Source organism: Porites lutea, chromosome 10, assembly GCF_958299795.1.
Source record: "Porites lutea chromosome 10, jaPorLute2.1, whole genome shotgun sequence".
Taxonomy (NCBI): domain Eukaryota; kingdom Metazoa; phylum Cnidaria; class Anthozoa; order Scleractinia; family Poritidae; genus Porites; species Porites lutea.
In genome coordinates this window covers 655,609-683,334 of record NC_133210.1, presented here as the reverse complement: position 1 = coordinate 683,334, position 27,726 = coordinate 655,609, and the positions used below count along the sequence as shown (strand labels likewise).

At 38.0% G+C, this 27,726-nt stretch overlaps 3 protein-coding genes across 3 annotated transcripts in view; 1 reads left to right on the top strand and 2 right to left on the bottom strand.

The window, feature by feature from the left end:
* The first annotated feature begins 254 nt into the window (after positions 1-254).
* Positions 255-1,328, top strand: LOC140950829 (trace amine-associated receptor 7d-like). The gene has a single exon (XM_073400050.1). It carries the CDS (start codon positions 255-257, stop codon positions 1,326-1,328), a length of 1,074 nt encoding a protein of 357 aa, XP_073256151.1.
* Positions 1,329-3,035: 1,707 nt separating this feature from the next.
* LOC140950397 (cAMP-dependent protein kinase catalytic subunit PRKX-like) lies at positions 3,036-11,732 on the bottom strand. Its single transcript, XM_073399615.1, has 9 exons — positions 11,458-11,732; positions 11,129-11,297; positions 8,210-8,473; positions 7,931-8,050; positions 7,105-7,203; positions 6,740-6,797; positions 6,301-6,378; positions 5,418-5,580; positions 3,036-4,698 (listed from the first exon to the last, which is right to left on the bottom strand). The coding sequence occupies exons 1-8, from the start codon at positions 11,531-11,533 to the stop codon at positions 5,455-5,457; spliced, it is 990 nt and encodes a 329-aa protein (XP_073255716.1). The 5' UTR covers positions 11,534-11,732; the 3' UTR covers positions 3,036-4,698; positions 5,418-5,454.
* A 4,396-nt stretch (positions 11,733-16,128) lies between these two features.
* Positions 16,129-27,726, bottom strand: part of LOC140950486 (lysosomal dipeptide transporter MFSD1-like) — an 18,339-nt gene continuing 6,741 nt past the window's right edge. Inside the window, exons 5-18 of the mRNA XM_073399723.1 lie at positions 27,360-27,427; positions 26,839-26,947; positions 26,236-26,341; positions 24,941-25,039; positions 24,514-24,625; positions 24,121-24,177; positions 23,805-23,884; positions 23,297-23,373; positions 22,641-22,738; positions 19,363-19,475; positions 19,065-19,112; positions 18,303-18,366; positions 17,612-17,723; positions 16,129-16,973 (exon numbers count right to left, since the gene is read on the bottom strand). Of these exons, the coding sequence (XP_073255824.1) occupies positions 16,911-16,973; positions 17,612-17,723; positions 18,303-18,366; positions 19,065-19,112; positions 19,363-19,475; positions 22,641-22,738; positions 23,297-23,373; positions 23,805-23,884; positions 24,121-24,177; positions 24,514-24,625; positions 24,941-25,039; positions 26,236-26,341; positions 26,839-26,947; positions 27,360-27,427 (1,206 nt within the window). The 3' untranslated portion in view covers positions 16,129-16,910. The remainder of the gene's footprint in view (positions 16,974-17,611; positions 17,724-18,302; positions 18,367-19,064; positions 19,113-19,362; positions 19,476-22,640; positions 22,739-23,296; positions 23,374-23,804; positions 23,885-24,120; positions 24,178-24,513; positions 24,626-24,940; positions 25,040-26,235; positions 26,342-26,838; positions 26,948-27,359; positions 27,428-27,726) is intronic.

Genomic DNA, 27,726 nt, shown 5'->3' with positions numbered 1-27,726 from the left:
TGTATGTGGTGGTGTGCCTCTAAAATTAGGTTTTCGAAGAGTATCTTTTTATCGTATGAAGGCATGGTGCAAGAAATTTGATGACCAAACTGATATTTAGTTGACTGAGGATGTCGTAGTAGAGTCTTACTCTAACCTGCATACGATGGATGCAGTGTATTAGCGTTTTGTTTTTCTGATTCTTTTAATTTAATTTGTGGGAGGAAAAGGACGCCACACGTTTTCAAGCATTTATGTCTACGCCCACCGCAACAATGGAAAGCAAAGCGGAGGAAACACACAGCATTTGCGACTTTTACGTGTTAACGGAAAGAGACACTACAGATAAAATCATTGCATGTTTGAACTTAGCATTTTCAATCCCAGCAATTATGGGAAACCTTCTGATCTTGTTTGCCATTCGTCGAACATCTTCTATGGGGCTACCATCCAAAGTTCTTCTTGGTAGTCTTGCGTTTTCGGACTTTTGCGTTGGGTTAATTGTGCACCCTTCTTTCGCACTCTACAAGGTACTGACTCACAATCTAGCCAGATGTATCATTGGTTTGGTGTACGATTTTACGTCCGGTCAACTTTCTCTTGCCTCGCTTCTCACAATGGTGTTCATTAGCCTCGATAAATTCATGGCCTTGCATTTAAAGACGAGGTACCGAACAGTTGTAACTTCCAAAAGATCCATCGCACTCGTGGCAATAACATGGACACTATCGCTACCATGGTCGGCCTCTTATCTTTTTACTCCACGTTTATACTTCGTTCTGGTATTAATTATAATTCCTTTTAGCTTTCTGGTGACGTCGATCGTTTTTGCTAAGATTTATTCCACTCTACGCCGCCAACAGGATCGTCTCAGCGTACAATCGCGAGAAACAAGATCACCTGCAAGCCTTTTAGCTGTTTCACGGTATAAAAAGTCGGTAACTAACATGTTATATGTTTATTGTGCACTTCTAGCGGCTTATCTTCCAACATGGATTGTTCTGTTGATAAGAATTATTGACGGGAAAACCACGAAAATGCTGCAACACGCATCTGAATTAGCGCTGGTGATCGTGTTAATTAACTCAACAGTTAACCCAGGACTGTATTTATGGAGGATCAAGGAACTTCGCCGAGCCTCGTTTGACCTTCTGAGAAGAATATTTTCAACGCGGCGAGAGATGATAGTTAACGGCAGTTCCAAGAGCAGTAGAGTTTCGGAGGGTTTTAGTACTGAACCAAAAATTCAGCTCATAGAAATCGGCCTGGAAAACTGCGGCGTGGATGAAGGAGTACACAAGGGTCTGGTGACCAACCGTAATGCTACAGTACTTACTACTCATTTTTAACCGATTTACCAGGGCCCGCGGAGCGGATTTTCAAGTGGGAGGGGCGGAGGGGGCTAATGCGAACGCGTAAGCGTGAGTAAACTAGGGGGGTCCGGTGGCTTGCTCCCCCTGGAAAATTTCAAATTTAAGTCTTCTGAAACGGCTATAAATGCATCTAAAACTGCTAATTGTAATATAAATTTATAATTCTTACATCGGCACTTTAAACAACAAGTTACAACCTGGCCCCCACGTTAGACCAAAATTTAAATGAATAGACTTTGAAGCTGAACCCAGCACACCCAACGGTTGAGTGTCACCCGGACATTTTTAAGTCGGATTCTCTGAAGGTGCCAAAGTTGCCTTTCCGATTGTCATTAAGAGCTACAAACTCATTGGCAACAGCTACAAGACAAAGTTTGTCTGTTCTCTGTTTGTGGATGTTTAGTATTGTCAGATTACTAAACCTTGTTTGTCTGGTAAGTGAGCATAATCAGAATACGCGAAAGTTTCTTCACAGATCTCTTGTACCGTGATTTTTGGATTACGTATCAAACGCTGAATACATCAGAATATTATATTTCCAGCAGATTTCAATTGCAATGCAATAAACGACAAAACAAGTGATTTCTAGAGTTTATTCTCTAAAACGCGCCCTAATAATGGCCAATTTACCGTCGTAAATTGCCCGGGGGGGGGGGGTACTTCCTTATAAGAGGCTAATGGGCATGTGCCGCTGGATGGGGTCGCATTTTCACGACTGGATTGACTATAATGGGGTCGCATTTTAAATACAGTAACTAGAATGATGTCGCACATTTTCGGATTTCTTGGTGTAAGACAGTTCTTCATATTTACGGTTAGCAAAAAGTAAAGTGTTATTCATTCAAACTAAAAAATGGGTCAATTCCTAAAAATAGAAAGTGACTAAGTTGGGATAGCAAAAATTACATATTTACCCAAAAGTAACTAAGATGGGGTCGATAATTGGCCGCAGAATAGACTATTATGGGTTAAGGGCTCTGAGAGGCCAGTGGCACATACACAACAAAAATTAACCCAAGTACCCCACTCCCCAGGGTAAATTGATTCAACAGTTGACGCTTTGGGGAGCGCTAAAACTTCCTTGTACCAGCGCTCGAGAAATATCTGCTTATGAATCTTTTTAAGGGAGGAGGGGGATGGGCGAAAAGAACAGACCTATCAACTTATTTGACCAAAGCAATCTCCCCCTTGCCTCACTAACGTAGAACAAGTTTCACTCATGGGTCAAACATCTTTTTACTCTGCGAGCAGAGGCCAGATTTTCGCTGCGTGAGCTGGCGTGCGAAAAGTAGCCTCTGCCGACAACCGTTCAATTTTCTATCGTGCATGCGCAAAATTCGTCATGCGATTCCCAAAATTCCCAAGCAAAATTAATCGTCACGGTCTGTCGTCAAATGGCGCGAGTTTCGCGGGAATAAAAAAAATGGGACAACTTCGACCACTCAAAACTCGCGCAATGCTCAAAACCGGTTAAGAACAGGAAAAAGCCCTTTTTCAAAATTTATTTGTCCAGATTTCTGGGCGGATTTGACGGTTGTCAGCAGAGGCTACTTTTCGCACGACAGCTCACACAGCGAAAATGTTGCCTCCGCTCACACGGTAGGATCTTTTCTGTCTCAAACATTCCTTAGCGTTTGCTGATCTCTAGCGTGGTTGTCCCTAGGCATTGAACAAAACAAGCTGTTTTTCAATGGAATACATATAAATTTATTTGGAATCTAACAATTTCCATCGACACATTTTACAAAAATTAATAATTCTAATTGACTGAGACATCGCAGCATGATTTCTACGATGTTGATTTTTTAATTCTACCTGTGTACAAAAATAAACTAGCAATATCATTGATGACATCGTAATTAAGAACAATGCCAGAGTGAAACTTGTCGATTTGACTAAAAATACGCTTTGCTGAGCTGAAACATAGAAGAGCCTTAAACAATGAGTTCAGAGGTTTCTATTGCAAAGAGAAAGTTTCGTACACGTTAAAAAAATATTTGAATGCTAATTCGTTTAGCAGAACAGCACAGTTCTCAATATGACAATCATCCTTGTGCTTTAAAATAGAAAACCATTTGCGTATTGACCTTTCTTTTTATCAAAACTGGACTTAAAAAAAAATCTAGGGTCAAACAGGGATCACGTGACGCGACACGGTGGCTACCTGATTGGGCCTGAAAGAAAATACTACATGGTTTGTTACCTGCTAAAGGCGGAAAGAAATATTTCAGTGCGGCAGTATAATTTATTCAAACTTTATGTCAGGTAAACTAGGTAAATTTACCGCACTTCAGGAAATGTATAAGTGAAACTGGTTTTTTCTTGATTCCCACACTTTACCTGCTAACGAATCAATCCCATTATAATACTTACCCAAACTAGCACAACAGTTTCTAAGGAAACCACTGTTCCTGTATATTTATCATGGACAAAACGTTTTCTTTTAATTCTTAAACTTTATCGGCAATGCGAAAATAGTAATTTTGGTTTCTTGGGCCCCTTTTATATTTGAGTATATGGAAGGACTTTAAGAATAATAATCCATTGAAATTCTATAACATTCAAAAAACCTCGCAAAATAAATGGCAAATTGAGAGCTTACAAATAATTTTTATCCAAATTAGTCTCTCTACACGCATCATCATTTGCCAACTATGAGGGGAGGGGTAAGGGTTGGGAAAAGTCGTAAAAACATTAAATACCGATCCACGACAAACCATCGATAGGCTCGGATCAAACATCCTACTTCACATGAGCCGAACCTAACGTTAATGACTAAAAACTATTGTTCTCGCTTATAAGCATTACGTTCCGCTCAATGAAGTACGGCCCGGCCTAAAGCTACGGTAAAACAGGCAACAAGAAAAGTGCAACTTGTTTTGCAAGATTGCTACAAAACAAATTGAATAGTACAATAGCGATGTTGCGCGTTTTATCGCCCACGTTCTAACCTGCCATGCAACAAATAAGCTTCCAAGGTTGTTTTCGAGGTTGTTTTGCAAAAAAGTCGCAAAACAAGTTGCACGTTTTTTGGTTGCCGGTTTTTCCGCATTTATCTTAAGTGTTGCCGATTCTCTATCACGGTTCAGTTTCTAACGCTGATTTTCAATGTAATACTGATTTTCAACGTACACACTAAAAAGAATTGGGGTAGTTAAGAAAAGGTGAATGAATTATCTAACATTTTGCAATACAATGTCTTATAATGCCTGCCTAAGAGTTCCGATGTATCCAATAAATAAAAGTTGAAATGAATTCCTAAAGAAAAGGCTTATGCATGTCCAGAAAAGGTAACTAGGAAAGCACATTCTCTGCTCTTAATAGTACTTGATTAGTCCATGGTAAACTGAAAACAAAACATTACAAAACGAAGGTCAATTTTAGGACAAGTCAGACCACCCTTCACTGTGCAGAAGCTCGAAAACATATAAAAAAAATAAAAGTATATATATAAAAGTCCACGATTGGTTACATTTTTAAGATCACGAGTCCCGGGAAGGTTAATCAGTAGTTTGATAAAAAACATTGACGCAGAAAGAAGATGCATAACGAACACGAGAGAAAAAACACAAATCTGTTGCTATAAAGTCGTAACTTGAACCTAACCTATTTACCATCATATTTATAGAACGCAAAAGGGTTTCCTTGCTAGGATAGCTTTACTTTTAACCCTCAATCTTGTTCTATGGAAACGTAATGGGGTAAAAATGTACTTTTTTCTGCAGGGGTCGCTTATGAACGTGTTCTGTCAAAATGACCGACTAGCCGAAAGTTTGTCCGGACCAATGGTCATCTTGACCGGACATTGTCCGTTGACCGGCCGTTATTTTGAGGCCTACAAGAGTCGTGAACAACATCTATTTCCTTCTATAAAACAATATTAATAAATAATCAAAAGAAAAGGTTAAGAGAATTAATTAAATTAATGATCACCTAAGGGAAATGTTTTGATCTGTTTTCAAATCCTCCTAACTAATTCTTGACGGAAATGTATGGAGATCAGTCAAGAGATTTGTATTTGGATTAGTATTGGCGCTGAAAGTTTTGAGGGGCGGTTTAACCCACCTGATTGACTATAATAGAGTTATGTCATCCGCAACAGTTAAAAATCTTTAAATGGCTCCAGTAATTTGCCACTGAGTGGAGGTGCAGCTCTCCAGTTTTCCTCGGGATAATCATCGAAATTTCTTGTATCACCAGGATGGGAAAGCTTTGGAATTATCGGAGCCTACATAACAATAATAGAAACTACATCATTTCATGCTATTTCACAGACAGCATCCAAACAAAAGTAGCGGAGTAACAAGTTGTAAATGGCTTCAGTCCAGAAATATCGGTTTATTGAATTCAGGTCTCCAGGTATTTCTACCGTGCAAAAACCATCTTCGCTCATAAAATGTATTCGCTCGGGAAATGCCACTCATGTGTCATCAACGGTTCTAGCCAACTGCGATGCAGGCGCAATTTTTTTAACTAACGAGCGAGCATTCAGTGATTTCTGCGTTTATTAGCCATCGTTTACTTTTGACAGTAGAAAATTGGGGAGAACAAAAAGTAGAATCGATGGGGCGGGTACAAGGTGAAAGGATGAAGTAGGGTGTGAAGGGGTGGGGGGGGGGAACAGAGAGGGAACATCTCGCCTAACTAGACCCCACCCCAGCCCCTTCCTGTGACTCGTGTACCATAACCCGAGCAAAACCATAGTTAGTAGAGGGGTCCACTATGTTAACTATGGCTAAACGGTCACGTGTGAACAAAGTGTCCGGTCATATTTTTCAACCAATCAAAAATTTGTCTGGTGTCATGTGAACATAGCCTTACGGAGCCTTGACGGCTACATCATAATAATCAACACACGACAACTAGCAAGTCATGATCAACAAGAGCAGAAGGGAATTTACACTACAACAATACATCCATCATTCTGTGGAGAAACCAACACCCGTACCTTAAGCTTTCTTTGATAAACTAAATTCCAGTCAATAACTTTAAACCACTTGTGAGATTTGACATCTTCAGTGCCATTCTGAATGAGACAAAAATTTACAAAAACACTGACTTGATGCTTCGAGTGTAGTTTTAAAAAGTTTTCAATAAGAAAGGCCCTGCTTTAAACACAATCTTGTTTACATGCAAAAAGCCCTTTATATTTAAAAAGAAAATTCTAAAAAAAAAACCTCTTAAGGATAAACTATCAAGTAAAAAAAAATAGGTTAAAGTACACTAAGTTCAACTTCAGAGAAACTGTAAAAAATAGAGAAGTTTTCAAATCCATCAACAAGATAATCATATGCCTAATGGGTATCTTAGAGGATTACTATAGCTGCTGTAAGTTAGTAAATTCCTATTTCTACAATTACTCTGCAAAGACAGATACATGTACTTACCTTCATACTTCCAAGTCTTCTTGTTCTGTCATGTACTAATAATTTTTTAATCAAATCTCTGACAAAAGGAGAAAGAAATATGATTATATTGGTAGTGTGTATCATTGTAACGTAATAAAGGCCAATATCATTATTTAGTCATATACCCGCGGTGAATCCTGAAAGTTTTGATAGAAAGGGTTCATCCAAACTTGTACAAAGTGATGGAACAGTTTTACAGCAAATCTGATATCCAAGGACACTCTTATTGTGCACTTAAAAAATTGCCTTCTTTTATTGACTCATTTACGAAAAATTGAAAACCCTGGATCAGCTACTGCTGACACTCCATTAATTAGCGCAAAATTAACTGAAGAAGAACTTACTTGGCTGCAGTGGTCTCCATGTGTTTTGGCCACTCCACTTTGCCTGAAAGTATTTTCTCATAAATTCCAAATGGGTTGTCATCAAAAAATGGAGGATACCTGAAAAAGAGGAGAAAACTGCTTCATACATACTGGAGAATTTTTTTGTGAAATTTTTGTCTCTTCAACAGAATTTTGTCACTGCAATGACTCACACAAATTGTAACTGATTTGATTTTGTATGACGTGCTGCAGTGACAAAGTTCTGTTGCAGACACAGTTTTTTGAAAAAATGCGTAATTCTCCTCTACACACAAAGCAATTTGTTGCTGCAACATCACCTTGAGATGTTGCTACAACTTGTCACCTAGTGTGTTACTAAAATACAAGACATAAGTATAAGAAGCTACTGGCAACAGGAATTTGACCTGTTAATCACAGATTGCACTTTCTCCTTATTGACAGCGTTGGTATGAGAGTTTTGCTGTACCATTTCAGGGGTGGATCCAGGATTTTTTTTAGGAGGGGGTGCACTCGTCTCTTGCTCTACTTCAACACCAGTAAACCACATACTTTTTTTTTTGCAGAATACCAGTTGTATTACAAACCGCAGGTCATCTCATGGGGGGGGGGGGTGTGCACCCCCTGCACCCTCCCCCTAGATCCACCCCTGCATTTGTTAACAACTTAGATAGTTTTAGTGACACATGCACTTCACTTTCTTGAAGCTTCTAGCCTGCTTATGTGAAAACCACTGCAGATAGCTTTTTTTCTCCTTTAGAGATGGTATGGTATGGCTAAACACAGGCTAGAAAGCTATGGACGGAGCTCAAGGCATTATCCTTACCCAACAAGCATCTCATATATAAGTATTCCTAATGCCCACCAATCAACAGCTTTGTTATGTCCTTTGCTTTGGATAATTTCTGGAGCAAGATATTCTGGTGTACCACACAAAGTCCATGTCCTAAAATGAACATAAAAAAATATGTTACACACTGATATAAATATATTATTATATTCCCACTTTCTTCAGTTTATTTCTTTGCCTTCCAAATCTATAAGAACTGTTGGAAACTATTCAATATTTGCAGCAAACCCTCAAGACCATGTACATATAACTTACTTGTCTTGAACTTCTTTGGCAAATCCAAAATCTGTGAGCTTGACATGCCCCTCTCTGTCCAGAAGAATATTTTCAGGTTTTAAGTCCCGATATACTATACTATTATGATGGAGATAGTCCAGAGCAGACACTATTTCTGCTCCAAAGAACAATCCAGTTCCATTGTTAAATCTTCCAGCTGTGCGAAGATAGGTAAAAAGTTCTCCACCACAAGCATACTCAAGAAGCATGTACAAGAAAGTGTTATCGTGATGGGTCCATAGTCTGCAATGTTAACAAAAACATCAGGCCCTGGTTGTTCAAACGTTGGATAGCGCTATCCACCGGATAAATCACTATCTAGCGGATAAGTATTACGGAAATCAATTACGCTATCCGCTGGATAGTGATTTATCCGGTGGATAGCGCTATCCGACGTTTGAACAACCGGGGCCAGGTGTCATGCTTAGCCTGAATTCAAACCATATGAAATCATAATCAAAAAATTAATAAGAACTACAGCTGCAAGTCATCATACCTCTCTAACAGGATGGACATCTACATCTGCCTACTTGAGAAGTTGAAAACCAAGATTTTCCTGAACAGAACATCTCAGTCTTTGTGCTGAAAAGGAACTGCCCACCTCTGTAAAGCTACAGTTTCTCCCTACAAAGTGCTAACTTCCCTAATAAAAGGAACGCCATCCTTGACCATGAGAACTGTTGGACTCAAGTTCTCATAAAAACTGACAATGGTAACTGCCCCACTCGTTAAAGAAAGATCTCAAAACTTGATTGACAAAAGTTTGAGGAGCGAATATCTCAAACATTTGATGTCTACTAGACTTCTAGGCTATAGGCTACTGTTGAGACCCAGTTTGGGTAAAATTGTGAACACAGACATGGGCTTGAAACATGAGCGACACGAGACGAGATGAAATGGCAATAAACAACATGAATATGGGTTAAGTACTGACACAGACAAGGCCTACTCCCCAAAACGTGAAAAGACCATATTTGAAATTCAGACTAGGTAAATATGTACACTCACTAGCTAAGAAGGCCTCACTGTTAATCTGCCCCCTGTTTTACTAAGTACCTTGCTACTTAGAGTAACAAATTTATCTGTTACAGGTCAAATTTGATTTCAGGTTAATTTTCTTTAAACCTAGGTTGATTGTCAATTTCCTTTGTTTCCTAGCCCTAATTCATGAATAAAAACACTTAACCTGAAATCAAATTTGACCTGTAACATAACTATCAAATTAAAAACCTCTGAGCTTTAGTATTAACTAGCCTAAATTTTAGCTGTCCCTTTGGGTCGCACAGTCGTGGAAGGGACGTCTGAATCAACAAGCCAGTAGTGCATCCAGTAAGGTCTCTACCCGAAAAACTGGGTAGTGATTTTGATTGGTTGATTGTCCGAACGTTTGCATGATTATTTAAGATTATGAGAAATTTTAGCATGACTGGCATTTGATATTCAGCAGATCACTTGCTTACGCAGAGTTTGATACACCGAGGCCAGATTGCTAAGCACTTCTTATATTATATTTTGTAACCTTAAGGGAGTGTGTGCAAAATCATCATTATATTGATGCACTTTACGCGTATGAGTAATTGAAAGAAAAAATAAAACAAGATCGACTGCAGAAGTCTGCCCTCACCCAATACCAAGCACAGTAGACTGTATTTTTGCTTAACTGCAAAGTGCAAACTATAGCATATTTTACTTATCATGACTCTGGCTTCAAGTTTTGTTATGGCAAGATATTTACAACTGTTAAAATAAGAACAATAAATAAAAAATCCTGCTTAATGAATGGACTCCAGGCTGAAATAATACAGTTTCAAACGAACACTAGTTTGCCAAGGCTAAGTTTGGAATAAATGGCACGGGATATCAATTGACAGAATATAGCATATAAAAGAATTTGATGAATTTTGGGAACCGGGTCCAAGTAGCAGCTGCTTCATAGAACGGCTGGAATTTTTCTATTTTTCGCTGTTTATTTTTTCCCGTGTTGAACAAAAAGCATAATAAACAAAAGAAATTTTCATGAACCATCTAACTTCATTAGCACTTATCATATATTTAGTTTCCAGTGTATTCTCTAAAATAAACAATGCGTTTTTATTTGATATGAACTTGATCAATGGACACTGTTTCAATTTCAAATGAAACGACTTGTACAAGTGAGGCTCGCATTTGCCGAAATGTTGTTTTCCACGTGATTGATTATAATCACTTCAGTAATAAATGTTTTTTTTCTGATCGATTCATTCGTCTATGACGGGACGTGACCAACAGAAAAGAACTCTAGCATCGAACAATTTAGATTTCTAAGAAAATGAAATATGCATTTCCTCGACCTTCCTCTTAGTCGATCACAGAACGAAAACTTTGCACGGGATCTTCACAAATTCAATATTGTTAACTAAATATAGAACATCACTAAAATAAATAATGCAAACGATTTAGAACCCTTGAAATACCGATTCACGTGGTAGAGCAGGAAAAAATGGCTACGAGTAGGCTAGGGTTGCCGTCGATTAAAGCGCGATGATTTGCTAAAGTCATTTGTTCGAGCAGTATTGTAGTTAAAATCGATTATACTGGTACAATGTGCAAACAAACAACTGACAACCTTGAGCATATATACACACACCTTGAAATACACGAAGGAGGCAACGCTTACTTCACAAATAGATCAAAATGACTTTGTATACATAACCCCACTCGCCTTAAAAAGAAAGCGTTTACAACTGAATCTACTGAAACACGCAATAAAAGGCCGTTAGAGACTTTTTTAGGTTTTCTGTGCGCTTTCGTTCGTCATAAAAACAAAGGTTCCTGATCAAGCAAGCTCAAAACCTCATTCCCCAAAGTAGCTACAACATGTTATGGATGATTGTTTACATGGTCGATCGATATACTTACAAGTTAACGATGAATGGATGCTCTATCTTCGACAATATGTTCTTCTCGTTTTGTACATGTTCAACTTGTTTTAGTCTGATCACTTCTCGAATATTCATTATCTTAAGCGCATGATACTCAGAGGTTCTCCGATCGCGGCATAGAAGTACCCTGCCAAAAGTTCCTGTGCCTACAGAAGAAAAATAAAACAAAAAGCTTACCATTGCGCTAATTCCTCCGTAATGCGAACTGACTATAATAAACAAAAGCCTTACAGAAGAATATCCTGTAAATAGCACATTAAGTCCCAAATCGCGGTTTTGCGAAGCAAGTTGCCCGCAACAGCTTACCTAAAGTAGTTGACAACTCAAAGTCGAGAAGAGTCGTTCGCTTGTCTTTCTTCTTTGAAGCTGTATTGCTCGCCATAACAGTACACACGGCGTTAATACTGACTTCTCTCGCTGCACTCCTCAGGTTTAAAGCCACTCATCGATCCCACGTGGGAGCTATTCCTCAATTATATGTTTTCTTTCTTCTTTAAGGAAAAAACGGGGTATAAAAACAGGCATTTTTCAGTGTACCGTGAGAGAAAGATCGACAAAAAGGCCTGGTTCTGCTGTCTCTGATGGAATGCTGGTCAAGGAGAGCGCGCACTCAACCGTGGAAAATAAACACAACAATAAACACAAGAAGCTTATATGGTATTTACTTCGCAACTGCACTTTTGTTTTTAAGTTTTTATTGTTCTTGTACGATTGACGAGCTTTTCCTGTTCAAATTTTGCAGTGTCATTCCTTTAAACACGTAAATAAAAAGAGCAAAACACTGAACTACGAGGTAACTGATAGTGATCCGAAAAGTGATCAAAAATTACTCGGTAGGTAAGGGCAAAAGCTTTGGGGCGTGTAGTTATATAATGAAACTTTAAAAAAAATCAACAACCGCTAAAAATTTTACGTCTATTCTCTTCTTGTAGTTTAAAATGTGCAGCCTTTTATACATGGCTCAAAATTTTTCTGATTTTTTACATTCGACCACACCTCACTGCCTACGGAGCAGAAGTTTCTTTCTGGCACGCAATTACCGCGCGACTGAAGCCCCTAGCGAACGACTTCCTTAAAATGCTAAAAGCTATCCCAGAAAGAAACCTCTTCTCACACGGTACAATCTACCTTAACCAGGCTATAAAGTTTTAGTATTTTTTTAAGGCTTTCCTTTTAATTTGTATTTGTCCTCCACCGAATGCTGTCTACCGAATTCAGTTGCTGCCTACCGAACAGGAAATCTCTGACCACTTTGAGTTTAAATCAAGTTTGAAATAATTCCGTTCCATGTTCAATGACTTCCTAAGTCGACCTTCCCACTTAACAGCGTTAAGATAGTCTTTTTTGCCATTTAAGTTCAGTTCTGTTACTTACCTTGTAAATGCTTTTCAGTTATCTCTTGAGTCGTATTAATAGTTTTACAGTCATCGTCTATTTTTCATTAGCTAATTTTGTTTGAATTTGCAAAATAGGCGGGGTTTTATCCTTGCCATCCAGAACAACAGAAGACAGGAAGCAGATTCAATGTCTTAATGTGGTCATTCAATAACAAAACTGCTGGACCATAGGTAAAGCTTTTAAAAGTTCCCACGCAAAACTGACGAAACAAACTCTACGTATCTCATCGTTCGTGTCAAGGCAGGCAGTCGTTTCCCCTTCTTTTGATGACGGACTACACAGTGCCAAAAAAAACGTGTTCCATAGTAAAGCGACATCTTTCTCAGTGGAATTAAGCAGATAAAAGCATGAACATCGAGTTCAGTTTTTATCTATCCTTCTTGAGACCACTAAACAGTTTGCCTCGTGATTCTTGTTACACTTCTGTTAGGAAATGATTACTCCTTTTGTATAAATAGTATAAAATTAGAAAGGATTTAACACTTGTAATTTTTTAAATTTTATTTTTTAAGAATTAATTAACGAAAATAGTTAGTTTATATGACTAGCTTTTCTTCTTTTATTTATTTATTTATTTTTAAATTTATTTATTAAACATCCGTTCAACAAAACATTGCAATAAACTTAACAATAACAGGGCGGCAATAAAAGGAGGCCAAAAAACAGTAAAAAAAACAAAAACACAAACAAACAAGCAGGAAAAAAAGTGAAATACGAAACTCGGTTCAACAGATTAAAAACAACTAGCAGAACAAATAGAAAAATGATAGACTAATAGTGCGCGTTTGCTAAATTACTATAAATCAACACTAATCAGAAATGCACAGTGTGGTCCACTTATCTCTGTATTTGTTAAGATTTCCATTCGTTATTGCAATTTCTCTTTCGCACTGGATTTTAATTTCCAGGAGAACAATGAAAACCTCCAATTCTGGGGTCTCAAACTTGTTTCTAGCTAAGTAAAAGTAATATCTAGCAATTAAGAGATAATGGTTAAAAGTATTTCAGGTTTGTATCCATATTATAAAAGAACTTCCGTTCTATTTTCAGAACGTTTACGATTCCCTCAATCCATGACTTTTGACAAAACATTTTGACGGTAGGACACTCGTAAAATAAATGGCTAATAGTTTCTCATTGAGCATCACATTGCTCGCATTTTGGGGAAGATTTAACGTTTATTTTCCAGAGGCGTTGGTTGGTTAGAAGAATATTGTGGATGAGTTTGAACTGAAAGCTAGCTTATTTTTAATTTTTATTTTGAATGGAAGCTCGATATACGGCACGAGGAGTGAATGTTTGTTCTCTTAAACATGTTAAATAGGATTCATTTGATGGAGGGCAGAAAGATTTCTCAGCAAACATATAGTCGAGCATATTTTGCTGAAACCTTTTCAACGGTTAGTTGTGTCATCGTTGGTTCATCGATGTGTTCCTGTTTGCCATGTAAGATAGCATTTTTCCAATTTTTAGGAATCGCAGCCATAAGACCACCGTAATCAAGCTAGCTTTTGCAGTACTGTATTTACGTTATAGTCGTGCAGCTTGTGCAGTTGTTCACACTACAATACGAATTGTGAAACCGAAGATTTTTTGTTTATACTTCAGGATGGTGTTCACCGCTTTCTCATACTAAAGTGGCTTCCTATTTCTCGTTCTAACCGGTATTAAAGCCTGCCCCTTTTTAAAAATAAAAGTATCCTCGGATCACTCTAACAGTTTAACTAAATGGCAGTGGCACAGCTGTAACGTTTTCACTCGCCCTACTTTCCACGACTTCCACCCATGCATGCTCCATGTCATATAAATATCTGAATGCTTTAAAACAGGTTAATGTTTAATCTCTTTACACGAGTCCCGTAAGATTTGGCTGCGTGTCAAGAATGTCTTAGAACGATACCTTAACAACAACAGCAACTTTAGTTGAATTTTTAGTTTCCAAATTGCATGCGGTATTGCTGATAAGATGACAATTAGTAATGGTAACAGGACTGAGTGGAGTCCAATTCGGTCTGTAATCATACGAGTCATTAACAAAATCGGACGACCGCGTAGCGGGAGTCCGATTTGTTTAATCACGAGTATGATTACAGACCGAATTGGACGACACGAAGTTCTGTTACCAATTAATCATAACTTTAACAAAATTTGTGATATAATAGGCTATTTTTAAATCAAAACACAAGAAATTCGAAATTTTTTTTGCTAGCAGTGAAAAAAAAAGCCATTTAAGCGCGCGCGTGATGGCGCGTACTGTCCAATTACTTAGGCATGACGCGTACTGTCCTATTAAACTGTCCAATTAAGGCTGAAATCAGGGCAGTTGATAGCCAATCAGATTTGACAATTTTGTTATAGTTATGATTAATATAATAACAAAAGACGAGGAGTAACTATTGGAGAAAAAAGAAAATTAATTTTAAATGTTAATAGGTACTTGCATAATGATTTCGAAAACAAAATTGTTTAACAGATCTTTATCCATCCTCCGAGACCCAGGAAGATAAGTACAACTACCACGAACATTCTATCGTCCCTACTAGCTGCTGTCCCTGGGTTAACCCACGGCAATCGACAAAGAAGTTTAAATTACACAGGAGATGCTCTGAAAAAAGACTAATCTACTTTTTTTGCTCTGGAAAGGTTTCAATTTAACCAGAGGAAAAGCACTTAAAAGCTTAAAGTAGAAGGCTGTTTTATAATTATAGCAAGGAAGTCGCTCCTTCAGACCGGCATACCTTACGGACAGGAGGAGGAGTGAGAGGCATTTTGACAATTGACGAGAATAATAATAATCATGACATTTAATATCGTGAACGCACTCTGTCTTGCCTATAGAAAGGGTTTTTTTTACATGCCGAAAACGGAGCGTCATCAATAATAATTTCAATAATAACCACTTTACCTTCAAATCTGAATTGTCTTAGTTGCCAAAATAATTTTAAGTACAGTCCATCTAATTCTCACCCCTCCTACAAAACTTTTGGCTTGCTTGTCTTTTTAAGGATAACCTGAACGCGTGTGATCATTCATTGTCCGAAGCCTAATCCCTTTCTCCGCCCACCAACGTTTTGCTCCCCACTTTCCCACCCCCTCCCCCCCCCCCCCCCCCCCACCTACGCCTACACCAAAACGAAATATCAACAAAAAAGACAAGGAAAACAAAATAAAGAATGAATGCTTCAATGCATGAGACTGTCGACCCAGGAGAGCCTCGCCAGGTGTTCTGTGCGGTCAAAAGCCACAACCACCCAACAACCTCAGCGATAAAGTGTAGCTCATCTCTGTATAACCAGTCGTCGTGTATATTTTGTCTACGCCTCCACGGGCGGCTCCTGTGCACGAATGGGTTTTGTCACCGCTGACCCATTTGTCGCACGCAGTACCAGGTCTGCACTGCGGACTTGTTCACACCGCTGAATGCTGCAGTTGTTTGAGAACACGGCACGAGATAACTGTGCTGAAAATCGTGAGGGTGAAGGGCGCCAGACTTTGGAAATTCCAAGTACTGGCAATTGAGGGGTGGAGCCAAAAATAACAACTTCTTGCTGTGATGCAAAATACTATTGTACGACTATCTAGTACAAGACGCTACAAAACCTTTTTATTGATAACCGCCAACAGTTGTTGTATGCATTGTCTTTATAAAATTACTTCACAAAATATCTTTTTGCAGGCACAAAATCGACAGAGAAACTCTTTGCCTGCTTAAAACATCTTTATATTTTAAGAAACGCGTTCTATTGAACTCAGAACGAACACGCAGGCATGTCCTATAAAAGACGGCGGAATATCGCAGAAATGTTTGTTCAAACCGGCAAACTACTTAAATTTATCTATAATATTATTTTTTATGGTGTTCATTCCCTCAGATAATTCGCGACATCGCCAGAAAATGCAGCTCCAATAGAAACATACTCAACGCATCCGTCTTTTTAGTCTTTTCAGTCTCTCTCTCTCTTCATTGTAAACAAAGAAAAGCCACAGAAAGAACATAAATAAAAAGGTAGTTTAGATGTTGGTAGAAGATTCCGACTCTTGCTAGCTTCCTTTACGCAAAATTATGCTCAAGATATTTATATCATTCAATATTTTACCTGTAGTTATTATAACAGTTAATCAGTTAATTTCAAAGGCCATATTTCCACTACTAAGAAAATTTTTGCACAGCTAATCTGTCATATCAACACTGAGCAGACATGAGTGTAAACATTGACAGTCATTTTCTGTTTTCTCTAATTCTCCCGACTTTGCATCAGGCATTACAAATGACTGAAAAGAAAGACGACCATCATAGTGGTGATGAAAATGAACGGATCATGTCATAATTGTTTGGTAGGAGACCTAAGCGCAACAGCTTTTTATTTAAGAACATGAGGATAAGCCAAAGCAGATGCTCTGTAAGTCTCTGGAAGCTGAAAGTACTGTGAACATAAAAAGAAAAAGAAAAGAAGAGTAATCAAATGAGTGTTAAGGTAAATGTTTGTTTAATATCTACAACGAGGCAACTATGCGAGCCCTTTCATTCCTTAACTAAAAACGTAAAACGAGGTTAACTGAGACCTTGTAATAACAAAAATATCCACTAAGAAGTGAGCTTTTCAATAAAGATATCGTGAAGAGCTACTGTTCCAAGAGAAGCTAAAAAACACTTGGCAAGAATTTTTTAGTTTGCCTTGTTATTATGCATGCAGTTGCCGTTTTTGCTGGTAGTTATCTTGTTGCACTCCAAAGAATCTGATTTTTTCAGGTTATCAGTTATTAGTAAAATCCACCTAGTGGTCTATTATCAATGCTGCGTTCTGATTGGTTGAGCTACTACTAGGCTATATGCTACAGCCCACTTGTAGCGAAAAGCGCCAGCTTTTTGGCGGCAAAAAAAGAATTAAAGTCTTACTTTAACTAGCTAAAGTTGTTTTGTCTCGATATTTTTGACAAACTAGTTGGAATTTAACAAAAACAATTATTCCTCTCGCCCTAATGGCCTCTGAGTCAATAGGCCATGAGGTCGAAAGGCTCGAGGAATAATTGTTAATTAGCTATGGGATCAATGCGGGCTCACCTGCTGTCCAACACGCGATAAGAAACGTAATCGAAGTTGAGCCGCTGACCGGGGAGTAATAGGACTAACATTATAATCTCGCTTGCGACTTTCTTCATCCTCTGAAGACACTCTACACAAAAATAGAAAAAGAGTTTCTGAAAGATGGCTTAAGCTAACAATATTTGAGCTTGACTGAAGAAAGGTGACCACCTTCATGAGGACTTAAGTGAATACAAAGGTGGACCTCGACGGCCAGAGGCCTGGTTTTTATAGGGACAATTAGCCAGCCCCAAACTTCCGCGAGCTTGCGATCATCAGTGATTCTCCGCTAGTTATTGCGGACTATCCGAACATTAGCAGAAAACAGAAACAAGCTGTATCTCTATGAATTGCATGCGATTAAGTCATCACAGAAATACGAAATCTTTGAACCTCCCGCTCTCTTCCTCAGTAGTCGACGCCATATGCTTTTATGAAACCGCTCACGATAAATGGTGTTTACAAAAAAGCGTTCGGCAAACTGAAAATGGCATATAACGCGGTGTTGTCAACACTGGCTAAACTGCGTTTAAATAAGTGACCCTATGAGTTAAGTTTCAGATACTTATAGGCATAATTAACTGACCTGAACTGAACTGTACACACTAAACCTTGTACTGTGTAAGATGACTGATTACTGTCCATATGTATTTGAACTGGCCATACTTACAGAGTTACTCTGCTTTCTGCTGCTAATTGTTTTCTTTCAAAAGTTGAAAGGTTGAGGCCTGTTCCTACAAATGTTAGAAGCAGTCAATAAATAAAACTAAATTCCATATCAGACAATAATTCCATATCACTTCTTCTTGCCCTAACTGGGTAAGGATGGCATCTGAAGAATAGGAACAATAGCTATATGATTACACCGCCTGGTTAGCTCAGTTGGGAGAGCGCCGGTCTGCCGAGCGGGAGGTCGTGGGTTCAAACCCCGGCCGGACCAACACTCAGAGTCTTTAAATACCTGAGAACAAAGTGCTGCCTTTGTAATGACAACTGCAAATGGTTAGACTTTCTAGTCTTCTCGGATAAGGACGAAAAACCGTAGGTCCCGTCTCGCAGTACTTTCACTGATTTGTTCTTGTGGGACGTAAAAGAACCCACATCACTATTCGGAAAGAGTGGGGGTCGTAGACCCCGGTGGTGTGGCCAACCTTTACGCGTTGTGGGATTGGGTAGGGATGGCACCTCGCATGGGACCTGAGTCCCGTTCGTGCACATTCCCTTTGGGCAGGCCTGTGTCTAGAAAAGCTGGTAAATAAATAAATAAATTACTTTGAAGTATGATTTACTTCGTGTTGTAGAGATGTAAGCCACACTTAATGGCGTTAATGTCGGCCTGCAGATGCGGGAAGGTTTATAAAAGAAAAACTTTCATAACAAAAAAATATAAAGACGAATACGTCAAGACACACCTAAATGTAAATAATCTTACCCTTGGCAGCATCCACCAAATACAGCAATATACTGGCAATCAGTGCGACTGTAACGCAATAAGAAGTTACAATTGTAATCACATTATTGACCATCAGTGTATTACGGTAGCTCGACCACTGTATTCTGGGACATTTACGACCCTCGTGTGTTTCACTAACAGGGATTCGTTTGTAAAAAAAAGGATAATGAGAAGAATAAACATTTTTTACCAGCTGGCTCATCTACAAATAAAAGAGCAGAAAACACTTAGAAACTTACACAGAAAGACATAATTGACACTACTAAAATAATCTTACCACAAAGCCAGGCACAGAAAAACACTTCAAGTACTAGATATCCTCTTTGGTCAACAATGGTTCCAGCCACTTGTGAAATAACAGCTAATCCTAGGTTCTGGATGGACTGCATGCTGAAAGAAAAGAAGAGTGTTTTGACTGATCATTCAAATGAAAGCCGGCGAGAACTTTTGCGTGGGACAGTGTTCTCACCAGGATTTTGCCTTGGGGAGTCCCAGGGCCCCCTCTTCTGAGAAATAGGGGCCCTGTAAGAACATTAGGGGGACAAAGTTACTCGCGTCAACAAAAACACGCGGTACGAAGAACCTGAGCCCGTACTCCAAATTGTCTGTTACATGAAGTACCTACCTGATCCAATATGGCGGAAGAAGTGTTTACGATTCGGAGGAGTTTAAGATGTAGCGGGACGTGCGTGGGACCCATGAAAGTAAAGGCAACAAAGTTAAAGACTTTGACTCATTTGATATCATGTTTTTTATTTATTCAAACAAACAGAATGCTTTAGTGTTAGGTTGACCATTAAAACTACGTAAGTCCGTTTGACTCGTAGCTTGGGCGCATCTTCTTGGTTTTAATGCGCCATTTCAGTTTTTCTTGCGGGAATCCCGCAAGGACGCGGCCTGGTGAGAACAATGGTGGGAAGGTAGTTTTAGATGGCATAGTGTTACAAGGACTACTGTAATAGAATGAGAGATTGACAAGTAGATAATTGTAGTGAGAATCAAAACAGGAAGGTTCGATGACCAGACCCTGTTTGGGAAATGAGCCCAGGCCCAGTGGAAGGAAACTAAAATAAACGGATAACGATAACTCTCCATACAGCAACTATAAACACGTACAGCTGTATAGTAAATATACCAGCTGGTTATGTCCTCTATTTTATTATCATTATTAAAAACGGAATCATTGCATAATGCGATTCTAGAGCTCTGATTGGCTTAACCATTATCGTATATGAACCATTATACCAACCTTTCCAAATATGGCAGCTGTGCGCATCCGCTCAAAATTAAAAACAAGCTGAAAATCGGTTGTTTTTACAAATAAAGTCGGGAAGAATTCTCGATTTTTTGTGGACGTTTTTAATGAAACACTTATTCCACTCGCGCTTGTTGGATATGACATGATTATAGCTAACTCAACTCGGCACCAGCCTCCTCCTCAGGCGCTTCGTTTTTCACATGGCAGAGGCGAGCCCGAAACGAGTGACTGGTGATCATAATAAACCGCAGGGGACCATGGGAACGGTACAGACGGCAGGCGAAGCGCCTGCCAGATCTTGTGTCGTTTTCTTGGCAAAAAAGTCGTTTTCTTGGCACGGCGCAATTTTTGGTCTTTTTAAGTCTTGGAAGCGATCAATTTTAGTAGCATATTGTTGTAAACATTGTAAACTTTGAGAAGACAGGTGAATTGCTCAAAATTTCCAAAACCTGAGGTAGAATTAATCGACAGTCTGCAGAGGAGTCGGATTCTGCTGGATTCTAACGAATCGAAGACCTCTAACAAAATATTTGATGACTTGACGGTATCGGGTAAGTCTTATATTTTAGTATTTAATTTGTCGTTTATTGCAGAATCCGGATCAGTAAAGTACAGCGCCGGCGACTATGTTTCTATTTTTCACTCTTTTAGGCCAAATCCACCGAACAACGAGCAAGTAACGTTGTGAATTGAAAGAAGTGCAAGGCCTAGCTAAATTGTGCAAGGTCAGGAGTTGATTATCAAGACCACATTATGTCCTTACACCAAGATTTAAGTCTGCGACGTTACTAACTATGAAACCAGGGACAGATGGATATATTTCAGTTGATGCTTTTGACAAAATAAATAAACATGCATGACTTGAATTGTTGAAGCTTACAATTACCTAACTCTCGGTATAAGATCCCTAGATTCTCGAGGGATAAGTAATGAACTTTATTTTCGGATCAGGAAAGGGGTTGAAGAGAAGGAAGGTGCCAGCATTGATCAATCAATTATTTTGGACTACCTCTGTCAATCTTGATGAGGGAAACGAAAATCTCCAGCTATAAAGGCAGTCTTTTCTAGCTTAATTTTTTTTAGTATTTTTAATTATTATATAAACACCAATGAAGTACCAGGAGAGCTTTTGCGCGAAAACCTGGTATCTTCACATGTGAAAATAACATGTAATCTTACATAATAAATTGCAAAAACTATTAAAGTGAAATGGTTTGGTATTTCATTGGTGTTTATATAATAAATAGAACATTACATGGCCGCTTGGAGATACGAAATTTCTCTTCTTGTGTTGAAAAATATTTCACTCGTTCGCGACAATTCTCAGCTCGCCATTTTTCACTTCGACAGAAGAGATCGTTTCATCACTCGGGACCTTATGACAGAAACGACTACTAAATTACTAACTTACTAATTTTCCTGACCGGCTGTTACCTTGGCGTGCGGCAGTTTCATTAAATTAAAGGCAGTACCGTTCCGTCCGCGGCTAGTAGTTTTTCGATTTAAAGTTCGGTAGTAAACATTATGTAGTTCGTTAGTAAACATTATGATGCTTGAGTCCAATGTGTGGGGTGAAAACAGCTTCCTCTTCATACACACGACGTAGATAGGCAATAATTTGCTCAAAATTCGCAAAATAAACAGCGCTGAATTTATTTTAAAAACTGCATATTTGTCCGCCATTGCTCTTGCCGCCATCTTGAAAACAAGATCTGCCAGACGTCTCGCCCGTTGTCTCTTTCCCGCCTTCCTTTGCGCGCACATTTTCATCAAAAGAGAGACGTCTGGGTACGAGGCAGACTCGGCACTATGCGCCTCGTTTATCTACCATCTCATATCCAAGGGCACCCGTGGAATAATTGCTAAATATAAACGTCTTATATATAGACGTGTCCTAATTTAACAGAACGGACCGTAACGCTACCTGAATTTCTTTCCCAAAGACTTAACTCTAACTGCAGTTTGTGAGAAATATTTCCTCTTCCCTTTTCAGTTTAAGTTAATTTATAACTTGTAAACTTTTTCATGTGAAATAAAGTTGTTTGTTTGTTTGTTTGTTTTTTTTTGGTTAGTTCTCTTTTGCAGGGTTGGACTCAATACTTACTGGAGACAATTATCACAAATAAAAAACAAGATTTACTTACTGTTTAAAAAGGAAACGTACACGTGATGATGCAAAAAAGAAAGTAATGGTGGATTAAAAAACATCATGCGAGTCTAACTATTACCTATCTATAGATGACTATAAAAGATTTACGGGTAATATAATTCAGAAACATTGAGCTGTCATTACTCACAATCCATAAGCAGTGCCAAGCTGATGCTCCGGGACAACTAAAGCAACAAGAGGCCACAGGGCACAAGCCAACATGGAGTATGCCACACCCATAATACTCTGCAATAAAAGTAACAACGATCACATCATCTGGTAACAATTTTCAAGGCAGCCCCTAGTCTCATCAACTGATTCGCCAAATGTATGATCCGACCACTTTAGTGTTGATTGATGCTTTCTTGGAATTTGCCGGTTCATGAAGGCTTGCAACAGCAATAAAAGAACATAAATGATTGATCCACAGTTTGTCATTACATGAAGTGGTAGAATAATATGAAGTACAATGTATATGAAAGAAATCATTCCGCAAAAAATCAGAGAGAACATCTAATGTGATTAAAAACTAATACTCTATTAACAACTGACATATCTGTGACTTGGGCAAGTAAACATTCCAGTAAAAGGTTGGACTTGTGACTATGATCTTGCCTTGTTTTGTCATTTTGTTTTCTTATAATCGTGATCTTATTATTATGTCAGATCTGGAGGGGGTAGTAATATGTTAAATGTTTTTAGAATAGAAAAAAAAATGGTACCCAACTTGCAAGTTTGTGGTGTGAAATTACCACCACCCTCCCCTAGAAAGAAACGTTCAAATAATGGAAAAATAAAACTTACCATAGCGACAAATGGTTCCCAGAAAGTAAAAGCCAACATACAGTGACAACCCAAGGTAACGGCCACGGATAGAATAACTAAACAAAATAGAACACATCACTTAAAAAAGAGCCTTTTAACACCAGCACAGTGAAAACTGATGGTGGCAGCCACAGTAACTAAACAAACCACAAAACATCACAACAAACAACAAAACAGGCAAGTGAATTAAGGAGTTGAAAAAAAATAACAGGCTGAAAACCTGAATTTTGAATTGCATTAAGGCTATGCTCTTATGGTGGCTTTCATCATGGCTACAACTTTGAATTTACAAATTTGAATAACAAAGATAATGTTTGTAAAGAGTGACGTCTCCTATATAAGCTAATAATAACAAATTAAGTTGATTTAACAACTCACTAATGTTGGCCAAATGGTACTATATTGCTACTGTATTGTTATGGGGTAAAGTGTGGGAGGCTACTGAGGGAACAGAGAGTAAGATGAAACGTTCACTGAATGAACTCACCCCAGAATACATTCTTTCCTACTTTATCAACCATGAAGCCCAGGAATGGAGAAGCACAGGCAGAAATAATGAACACCACACTAGAAAAAAGAAAGAATACCTTTAGAAGGGAACTGGCTCAACATTAATGTTACAGAAAAAAAAAGTTCTCGGTAACCTACAAGAGATTAAGAAAACTATTCCTTCCCAGCTCCCAGGAAATGTTATGCAGTCACTTTGAAGGGACAAAATAAGATCATTGTTCTTTAATGAAAACTTGTTGTTAAACATGTTGCCAAGGGTAGGTTACTTACAATGTATTCATACTCGTACTGACCTGTTCACTGCTCCAGCCCTTTGGGGATTAATATCAAATTTGGCTTGAAAAAATGCACTGAAATTCAAACCACGATAATTAGTGACCACTGGTTAAAAGGAACGCATGATACTCATTGAGCCGGTTTCCCTGTGAAAGGAGGATGAGCTTACATTAAATTTTACAGTATGCAATATTATAATATTGACTATGGTTATGAGCCACATTAGAGATTCTTCAATATTATTATTATTAATAATATATATTAATAATTTATTACTATGGTTCTTTGTAAATCAGATCTTGAGCAATAACAACAACAACAACATCAACAACAAACAACAAATTTTATTGAAAATTGGAAAATAACTAATTACTAACTTATTAATAACTAATTGAGCTACATGTACTTACAGGCCAAGTGCAATAAATGGAAAGATGGCCACATAGTATGCAACACATATAATAAATATCAGCCACAATGTAGCAGGAAAATCTTTGACATCAGATAAGCGGATTACTTCCCCTACAAAAAGGAAAAATCTTTTCATCAAAATAACACAAAATAAGTCATGCTGATGAGAAGTGAGGGTCAGCCCACAAGGTGACACAGTCAAATTGTTTGACTGAAAACTTTCCCTACAAGCATCCCGGCCTATAATATAGATACCACCAATGTTTAATAAGAAATGGTTAAACACTGTCAATTTCCCAAATGTGCTGATTGCTCATTTTCTCCAGTAAACTTATCAGCTGCATGAAAAAAACTTAATTTTCTGCTGTTTTAGATAACATGTACAAAAAATAACATGAAAAAATCAAGGCAAAGAAGATTGCAAACCTGTCTGTGAATCTTCTTTCTTAAGAATACGAGCAGCCCTCTTGTCAAGAAAACCCAACAGAAATCCACAGCAAAGTGAAAAAATACAAACTCCAGCACCTTAATAAAATTAAAGAAAAAAATGCCATCAGTCACGTCGCTCAGGCCATTCTGGCAGCAATATACATGTAGAGCTTTACTTTCAGGAAAATTAAGTTTTTTAAAATTATTGTAAGGTGGACTTATAGACAGTACAGAACACTCATTGGTTGTGAAAAGTACGTTATTTTTTTAAAAAAATCATAGATTTTAGATTATGGTTGAAGACATTCAAAAAACCTAAAATACAGTTTCAGCAGCTTAAGTTTTAAATTTCACTATAATTTTACTGAATAAGAGAAACTAAAATCTGTTATGTTCTAGGTAAAAAAGCACAGTATGCATCTACATTCTTCGGTTGTTTTCTTTGACTCTCTACAAGGTGGACAACCCATGGCATTAGTTCTGGTCTCAGCAATGTTCTTAGCTAGGCTATATTATCTACCCTACTGTATACCACACCTTTATACAATGTAGCTTATCCTGTTGATATAATAATACTCCAGACTGGTACAAGTGTGTGAACAAAGAGTGGCACAGAAATCTATCTGATATTTGACGATCCACTTTCATAACAGAAACTGCTATGAAGTCGCTGTTGTAATGGGTGAACAAAAGCTCTATCCTGTATTATGGCTTTTGTGCTGACACAAGAGCTATCTAGTAAGGAGTAGATGTTACAGGTCAAAATCAAATTCGGGTTAATTTTTTAACCTAGCAGGGCTGTCATTAAGAGCCTGGGGCCAGGGTTTTCCCCCAGCTACTATGAACATGGCCACCTGCTACTTTATTCATAGGAAAACAGAAAAAAAAAATAAAACCAAAAGAAATCCGTGGCTGTTTTATTCCCTGCCTACTTGTTGTATTTACCCAGGAACTTGAAATTTTAGTGAGATCCCTGCCTTGGTTGATTGGCAATTAAATTTTCCTTTGTCTCATAGCCCTAATTTTTCATGAATTAAGGCTGGGAGACTAAGGAAATTGAGAATCAACCTAGGTTTAAACATGTTAAAAAATTTTAACCTGAATATAATTTTGACCTGTAACATAAGGAATTTGTTGTTTAACAGCTAACAACTATCAAATTTACCACACAATCTAGTACATTTATTTATTTTTGCTATAATTGCAAAGGAGACAAAGAATTCCATTTGTGATAGCAGAGATTAATTGCAGGGTTCAATTTTTTACAGGTTTTACTGTATAAGAATACCTACCAACAAATAATGTCATTCCCAGGGCCTTGTAGCTATCTGTTGGTGGAAAATGTTTACTGAATGCACTATAAATGGGATTGTTTACATTCATGTTGATTGTGCTACCCTGAAAGAAAAAAAAAATGGTGAGTTAATACCTTAAGGGCTACAATCTAACCAATCCTTTACCAAAACATTTAGCACTTATCAAAGATAATCCACGGGCATTAAACAACCAGTGGAACTTGTCGACAGTAGCTGATCATAGGTTTCTCACATACAAAAGCCCAGTACTATGAAAACATGTGGAAAGAATAATGAAAGTATGTCTTAATACTTGAAGCCCTGAAGAAACAGATCATTCTTTCCTTCTTGCACAAGATTCCAGGGCCGGTAGACCTTGCTGTTAGAGTTATATGTCATTTTTAATCATGTTCACTAAATGGTTAGGACTTCATTCACGTCTTCTGGTCTGTAAGGAAGCTGACTTATACATTATAAGCTCTGACTTCAAGTGTGAACCCACCCATTAAAACCCTGTTCCGTGCCTACAGCGTTAGCTGTAAATATTCTCTTAGTTAATTATAAGTTAAGGACTTGCAGTTCTGCAGTGTCCAAGCTTACCACTCTAGAGAAACTAAGTTGAAGGCCAAACACCATGTTTAATTCTTTTCCTTTGAACCAACTCACGGAGTAGGTATTCTGAGCAACAGCCAAATTCTCTCCTCCTAAACTAACAATACAACATGAAAAAATGTTGCAAAACATCTAGACAGTAGTATTACTGTCAAATCAGTGGTGTACTGAATAGTCTTTTTGTCACATATGTACACTGAATTTGGCGTATTTCAATATGAAATTCAGGTTAAAATGGTTTCAACCCAGTCTGATTCTAAATTTCCTTTGCCTCTCCATTCATTTACTAAACTTATATGGAATATACTCGTATGAGTGAACCACATCAACTGTATTATCTAAAAATTATCTAAAGACTGTATATTTCAAGTGATGGCATCTGCCTTTGTTTCCTTGGGATGGCCAAGAGATTCTTGATTGTGCCTTGGATGTACGGTTCATGTCAAAATCACAATAAAATTATAATTCAAATTTCACTTACTAGTATTATTTCTAAATATTGCACTTACCCAAAAACAAATCGTCCTATCTCCATCACGGTAAAACTATGGATGTAACCTCCAAGTGCAAAAATGAGCTAAAAAAGAAAGATGGATGAAATAGATGAGCCTAGTGAGCATAGTTGCTCAAAATGAATGCTCCACAATAACAATGTACCTAAATGTACATGTAGGGTAACCAACAGCCTGAACAAAAACACAGGTCTGTTTGATTATACATTTTTAACTCATTCGCCCCTGATCCGCATGTAACCGCCTGTGCTGTCAGATCTACACCCCTTGTATCCCTTGAGACATCATCAGTTTTAATGGTCAAGGACTACATTGCCATTTACCTTGTGCGGGAGAAAAAGATCTTTCAAACCATGACAGAATG